Source organism: Triplophysa dalaica, chromosome 5, assembly GCF_015846415.1.
Source record: "Triplophysa dalaica isolate WHDGS20190420 chromosome 5, ASM1584641v1, whole genome shotgun sequence".
Lineage (NCBI taxonomy): Eukaryota > Metazoa > Chordata > Actinopteri > Cypriniformes > Nemacheilidae > Triplophysa > Triplophysa dalaica.
The window spans coordinates 9,069,216-9,076,798 of record NC_079546.1 but is presented as its reverse complement, the minus strand read 5'-3'; the positions used below and the strand labels follow the sequence as shown (position 1 = coordinate 9,076,798).

Sequence of the window (7,583 nt, the reverse complement as noted above, 5' to 3'; positions counted from 1 at the left end):
ATAGTTTCTTTATAGATATTCCTGGAGCTTATTTAAGGTTATCGGATGCTTCTGATCTTCGCTCAGGGGGTACGGGCTAGATATTCCTAAAGTTAAAAGAGTATATGAAGATAAGAAGGGTAGCAAAGGGTAGTCCTTCACTAAATCATTAGATTAATGGCATTTATATTAGAAACCCGCCCGTGGCTCTGACCTCGGCATGTTTGTCCGTGTTACCCAAACTCCCTGATAACGTTTTAAGCATTCTGGTTTGTGTCCAAGTGTTGGTCTTATTCAGTTAGCTTGCAGAAGTATGCGAATTCTGTCCAAAGCTCACAGGAGAGATTTTTTTACTGGATAAACTTGGACTGACAGTGATCTGGGAGAGAGCAATAGTACTTATTCTCAGTTGGTCTTTATGCCTTCAATTTTTAAGGTCAATCAAATTGGTTTTACAAGATTCAAATATGGCCTTAAAGAGACAGTTCACCAGAAAAAAATACATTTGCTCTCATGTTGCCTAAAACCTGTAAATGACAATTTTTGGAAAACTAAAGAAGATATTTTGAGAAATGTCTCAGTGGTTTTGTGTCCATACAATAGAGGTCAATGGGAGCCAATGTTGTGGTTATTAACGTTCCTTAAAAAAATTGTGTGTGTTCGACAGAGGAAAGAAAATGTTTGGGTTGGAATGACACGAGGGTGAGTAAATTAGGAAAAGTTATACTTTTTGGGTGAACTATCCCTTTAAGACCATGCTGCTGTTTTAGGCCTTCTTTTATATTTTCCTTTTTTCTACCCAACCTATTGGATGAGTCATTTTCCGTGTGAATAAATGAGTCAGTCTATTTAAGATCACCAGACCCATTCTTTATTTACGTTCCAGTTCAAATATGTCATGAAACAAGACGCAAAACCAGCTTTGTAAAAATTTCCAAAGGCATTATTTGTTTCCTTTGCTGCCCTCTACTGTCCGCCGAACTCAAAACATGGAAGCATCCTGTCCCATCAAACTCTGATGAGAAGCCCACTGTGAACAATTAGCCTCAAAAATCCTTTCATCTGTGTTCAAGGGAACCAATCGGTGCACAGACTCCTGGTTTCCCTGGTAAGATAACTGCATTAAAGTATCTGCGTGATTATCCAGTGGAAAGGCATTCGAGCTCAAGTTAACCGATGGGAAGGCAGTTTTGTCGGTCTGATGGGCCACTGGAAAAGCGGATTGTGCCTGATATGCCGCTGCACTGTTGTTGTTCAAATAGCTGTCCAGCCCAGCTGGAGACTCTGACAAGGAAATCAAAGCATTCTTGCTAAGAAACCCTGGCCTGCTCATACCTGTGACAGAGAACAACACATTCAATAATGACTAAAATATGACTTGGATTGTGATTACTGAACATGGGGATTATGAAGGTAACCGGGAAATGAGAAGCTACAAAAAAGATATTTCACAACAAAGAGATCAGCACATACCCAACGGTGCACATTTGCTAGGTTCTGTTTGCTCTCTTCTCATTCTTACTCTGTGATTGGATAACCAAGCCTTTAGACAGAACATTGGAGATCAGAGACAATCTGAAGGCAAATGTACATGCAAACACTGAAAGCCTAACTTGTTTTCTTTAGCTTTATCAAACAACACTTTGTAGTATTCAGTTACATTAGATGTTGTAGCGCAATTTGACATTCTGCTTGAGAATTACCTTTGTGGTGTCCTGAGGAAGATTAGTCTCTTCCGACAGCTTTTCTCTGGTTAGCAGGTCTGGATAAAGCCCATGGATGAACTCTGACCACGTGTAGAATTTAGAGGTGAGATGTTAGTGATGTATGTTATAGCACAAGAAAGTATTCTGAGAGCATTAACAGTGGATGTGTGTGTTATATAGGTCACCTTTCTCTAATCTCTGGCACTGATTCGGACTGAAAGCGCTTCTGGTGCGATTGGAGGTGTCTTGCTGATTTGTGTTTAATAGTTGCTTGTCCATTATATTGAAACTCGTTGCCTGCTCATTCATTTGTTCATACACTCTCTCACCTAAGGTAACATAAAAACGAAGCTTTGAGGAGGTTCGTGGTTAAATATAAACATTTTAAAGCTTTCGATTGAACGGTTTACCTGTGTAGTTGTGTTGTACACATGGGTATGTACCACCCATCATATCTGCAGTGTCAAGATGAATCTTCTTTAAAATACGGTTTATGGAGGACACCTGATGATACAAATGGGTTCATGAGTCATGCTCAAATTCACATCTATATAACGATTTATTAGTAACAATTTACAATAAATTTGTATTTATTAACATTAGTTAACATTAGCATTTATTTGTCTTTGTGAATGTTAGCTAATGCAGATGCACTTGTTCATCGTGCACATTAGCTTCAGTGTATTTATCTTGTCGAGAATTCAAAGTGTGACTTCCACAAAGAAATGAACATAAGCTTTGTATTATACAATAATGGTTAAGACGAAGAATTGCCAGGTATTTATTTCAAAACAAGTTTTAACCTACGCTGGGGACCCTATCTTCTCTGCACACTCGATCCGCTGCCAGTTTTTGTCGGATTTCCCAGGCGAAGAGTGTGGGTTTCTGTCGTTTATACTGCGCTATGGTGGAGATGACTTCAGGAGTCAGGAGTCTGGGTCTGCTGCCTCCAGTAGCTTTAGGGCCAATGACCCCTGTGCGCTGAAACCTGCCCAAAATCTTACTGACGCAGCCATTGGAGACCTGTACAGAACGCACAGTTACTATCGTGTGTCGAGATACGCGGTACAGGCAAGAGTTATATCCGAGTTTACCTTTAGTATTTTGGAGATCTCACATGGTCTTACGCCCTCGGTGGCGAGCTCAATCATCAGTTTCCGTTTATAGACGGGCAGAGGACGACCATTCAGAAACACACCACCCAGCTGATTCAAACTCCCTTCCTCTGAACATCATCCATGTTTAAACATAATTTCTGTCAGTTTTGCGCATTTATGATGCACTGTCATTTCTGAAGTATTTCTGAAGAAGCTGAAGTATTCTTATTATTTTGATTAAATAAACCCACAAGTTTAATGATATCAATTATAAATGCCATCAGCTGTTAAAACCACTGCAAAATTCCATTCGTGTTTGCGCCTTATTCCATTAGGAATTAATGGCGCTATGTTGGTTATTTTTCCCCAGATAACATGACTCTTACCAACAGAGACCTATAAATTTTACATCATTCGCATTATAATATTATGAAATCAATCGGATACCAGCTTTAAAGTCGAATAAGAGGCTTTGCAGTATAACATTTCACATAGTCTGAGGAATTCGATTTAGTGAATTTGCGGAGAAGTGAAAAGAAGAAGATATACAAATTATAAGCACTGCCTAAAAGTAGCTAATGAACCAATGCCAACCTTCATTCGTCAGATCAGAATTTGCGCCGCACACTCCAGAGGTAGCCTGGTCTCCTTGCAAAAAAGTCATCGAAAGTCTATTATATCAAAATGCGCTGTTCTTCTGAAAATGAAAGTCCTGCGTGGCCCTCGCGCGCTGCCCACTCATGATCTACACGCCTGACTTCTTATATATAACCTAGTGCCCTTATCAAGATGACGTACTGTCCAGATAGGAAAAGGTAAATAACGCACGCCGCAACTTCCAATGGAGACAATGTGCTCGGAGTGGTCGGACAGGTGCAATGCCGTTCCCTGTGCTTGCAGTATTATGGATGGGCATATTTAGTTAATTCAACGTAATTATGCATTCTTAACTCTGAGTTAAATCATGTAAAATAATGCATCAGAGTAAAAAAGCGCAAATGGCACCAGCATCTAGCACAGACATGAAAGCATGTCTAGGGGTGGTGGGATTTCAGCACCACCTGTTGCTGGACAGATCCCCTGACGCGATGAATGTGCGCCTGAAAAAGATGGTAGTCCACATATGAAAGCAGTCAGCTCGTTAAGGGCAACTTCTTAAAAGTTAAACCCGTTAAAAAACCCACAAGCTCCATTTTATTGTTGTGACACTCAAATCACCGGAGACTGCGACTCTCCTGTGGTCACGTGACTTGAGCATCTTTCTTCCTTGCAAGCGCCGACTCTACGTGTTAATCAGATTTAGTTCTTTTAAAACAAACATTTGAAAACCTGCTCCATAGACGACTGCCATATGGTAAAGTGCTTTTGATAAATCATAAATCCATCATGGAGCCTCTTTTATTACATTTTCTTTCAAGCATGAACAAATAGAGTCGGAGGGGGAAATGTGGACCAATTGTGGTTTTATTTATAAAAATAGAGAGTTGAAAACCCCACACAGATGTCCCCTGTCTGGCCAGCAGATAAAATGTGTTGTAAACCTTTCAAAGGAAATATTTGGAGAGCAAATATTAGCGAGAGAGTATCCACACAAGCCTCGTATTTGGTCCTGCTCAATGACTAATTGGGCATCATTAGGTAAATCCACACAGATCGAAGATTGTGGAAATAAAGGTTGGTTTTTAAATGCCATATGGTCCAAATTACATATTAACCACCCCTTACAGCATAAAAATATCTGCTGGACTAGCCCGCATATAAAAGCAACGACAAGTTTGAAGGCCAACATCTCCTTGCCAACGGGATGAAAAGACAAATAAAGTATTTATTTATTACTTCAAAGAACCCCTGCTGCAAGCAGCTTTACATCCGATATTACTAATTTAATTCAACGAAGTAAGATGAGGAAAGCAAGTTCACTGTTAACAGAAAAAAATGAAATTATTTCGGTGCGCAATTATGTCTAGACGTTTTGGAATGTTTGTAATCCGAACTTTGAAATCAAAACAATGTTGCTATTTCGAAGAATTTGTGGAAGCAAAAATGCATAAAGAACATACGTATGCATTTTTCAATGTTGTGGTTCGAATTATTGCTGCTAAATTGCTACATCGCACCCGCGTAAATGTGCACATGAAGCTCTCCAAGCGCACAGGTGTTGATCTTGCCATGCATTCGGAATTCGTGCATTTAAAAAGCAGCTTTAAATGCAGGGAAAAAAAGATTTTTTTTTTCTTATAATCACGGATTGAAAGTTTACTCTCATGAAACATTTAAACTGATATAGACATGGACCGCATAACATGCAGTTCCAACGTTAACAGACCTTTGAGACCTATTTCTGTGGCAAGAACGCAACTTTGTCATCTTTCATATTTTTTACAGCCAAATCAGTAATTAATTCAATGAATTCAATATAATTATTTTTGTTAGCAGGAGCAAGGCTTAAATATGATTTATACTATAGGCTACCTTTCTATTATTCCATGTGGTTATGGTATATATACCCAGCATTGCACGATTTAAAATGATTTTGTATGATGTCATTTTGTTTGTGCGATGACGTAAATCCAGAATAAAAAAACCCATTAAATTAGCTAATTACATACTAACTGGATATGACAGTATTATCATTAAACTATAACGTATCTTTAACTTATTCTTTATAGTTGATGGGTTGACTTCACATTCTTGCGCTTTCCCTGAGACACAGTTGTGAATAATTATTTATTATTTAAATAGTCGAATCAAACAAATTAGGTATTTTATGATATTTGAACCATCACACTGCGTGTGTTTCCATATTTCATGATCAGATTTATCATAAGACGCAGAATCACAATATTAATCGAGTTTTCAAATGTTCAAACTAGTGATTCTTGTGGCTTTGAATGCGTGTGAAATTATGTCCAATCTCCCTTTCAGCACAAATGACCATTTTCATAAATTCCTGTTTGTGAGATACCAAGAATGATTTCGAAATAATCCAATTTTAGGACCATTTACGCACAAAAGTATGTATTCATGTACGTTATTGTGTGCCTGTCTCAAGTAGAGTAGTGGTCCAAATCCATTTACAGCTAAATAGATAAAATAATTCAGAATGCTCAGGAAGTCAAAACGGAAAACGAAGACCAACCGTTTCCAACAAATGGACAAGATATTTACGCAAAGACGAGTAATATTTAGGCATGCGGGCAAAATGCATTCTTAATGTTTGTCGAATGGTGTCACCTAGTGGGGGAAATATAAAACCACATCCGTTTTTACCGATACATTCATGGGTACAAAAGTTGAACTGTCCCTGCATCCCATATTTTAATTTAAAATAAAAACAACTATTTTCTCACAGCTATCATTTACGAAAATTACCCATTATCATAGTAAAACTTTTGTAACCATGTTTTAGGCGGATTTACTATAAAATTGGTTTACCATGACATACCACGACCTGGTTATGTTTACTGCTGTAAGACAATGGTAACTTTGAAACCGTTATATGGTTTACCTACAATTGCCATACAACCACGAATAACGGTATAAGCAGTAAAATATAAAGCGACGTGTTACTCGAGTTATAATATTTTTGGGATCGCAATGAAACACGTCTCTCATTTTACATTCACCAAACCCCCCATATGTGTGCTATGACTATCCATACAGTATAATCTCTGTGCTGTGAGCCTGTGACTGTCGTGTCACTGAATTGGCTCACAAGCTTTTTCAAAATCTGTGCTGACGTGTCGCACCTCCCCGCGTACCGGATGTCATCCCTCGCAATCTGACGTCACAACCAATTCGCCCCATTCAGATCGCGAGCGCGACGCTCTGACCGAGGAAGTGCAACGTTTCGACGTGTACATCCCCGCGCTGTGCTTCCGGTTAACCAAAGCGTGATCAGCCGTGCTCAGTCTCTCTTCCCTTCTTCGGCTCACAGTAGAGGCGTCTCATAGGACTCTCCCGGTTCCTTTACCTCTCTTTCTTCTCTTCCCGATCGGAATAATCATCAAGCCCAGCGGACATGGCATCAGCGCAAGCTCAGTCCAACCCTGGTCCAGCTCCTCAGCTGCAGAGGGGAATAGTGAAGATGGTAAGAGGGCAAAAGTGTTGGACTGAGGGTGAAACTATAGCGGGCTGGCTAACTTATCTTAACGTTACTGAGGTTCATGAGTAAACAAGTGACCGCGAAGACTTTAAAAGTTCACGTTTTCGATGCTGCTAACGTGTCTTTTGCACTTTGTTTATTTCCCCCCTCGTTCTTTGAGTTTCAGACAAGTGTTGTAGTTCCAATAAGTTGAACATTCTTCAGCTGTATTCCAGATGGTCAGATATGCAACGTTATCTTCAAAACTTCTTTAACATTTAAATAGTTTATTTGTGTTGTTGTTCATAAATGAAAGCAAACGCTGTTGCGTACGCTGAATCTAAATATTTTGCATTTAAAGCCCAGTGTTTACAGAAACGCGCAGATCTCGCAACAATCTATCGATAGTTTGTAAACAAAGCTTTTCCTTCAAACTGAGTTTACAAAGCGTGTGAAGAGTTTGTTTTTGACAGGTGTGATCTAATGGTGACGTGAGTTTAGTTAGCGTAACGTGCAACTCGCCGAGATTTGTTACGTCTGCGTTTCACGCAGCTTTGGACTTCCTTGGTACTGCGTTACCACAGCAACCACAATCGCTCTCTTGAGCCGTTTTTATGAGATATAACCGAAGGGTTTTGCTGTTACTTTAACTGTAGATCAAAGTTCAGGTCTGCTCGGTTGATATTGTGAAGACTCGTGTCTGTTTCTGCGCGTCTA

General features: G+C 39.4%; 2 protein-coding genes across 2 annotated transcripts in view; one reads left to right on the top strand and one right to left on the bottom strand.

Moving 5' to 3' along the window:
- Positions 1 to 949: 949 nt before the first annotated feature.
- Positions 950 to 3,609, bottom strand: pax4 (paired box 4). The gene is made up of 8 exons (XM_056748927.1): positions 3,377 to 3,609; positions 2,780 to 2,910; positions 2,493 to 2,708; positions 2,096 to 2,189; positions 1,871 to 2,014; positions 1,683 to 1,765; positions 1,453 to 1,522; positions 950 to 1,314 (listed from the first exon to the last, which is right to left on the bottom strand). Exons 1-8 carry the CDS (start codon positions 3,444 to 3,446, stop codon positions 962 to 964), a joined length of 1,161 nt encoding a protein of 386 aa, XP_056604905.1. The 5' UTR covers positions 3,447 to 3,609; the 3' UTR covers positions 950 to 961.
- Positions 3,610 to 6,645: 3,036 nt separating this feature from the next.
- Positions 6,646 to 7,583, top strand: part of snd1 (staphylococcal nuclease and tudor domain containing 1) — a 136,457-nt gene continuing 135,519 nt past the window's right edge. Inside the window, exon 1 of the mRNA XM_056747557.1 lies at positions 6,646 to 6,872. Within this exon, the coding sequence (XP_056603535.1) occupies positions 6,804 to 6,872 (69 nt within the window). The 5' untranslated portion in view covers positions 6,646 to 6,803. The remainder of the gene's footprint in view (positions 6,873 to 7,583) is intronic.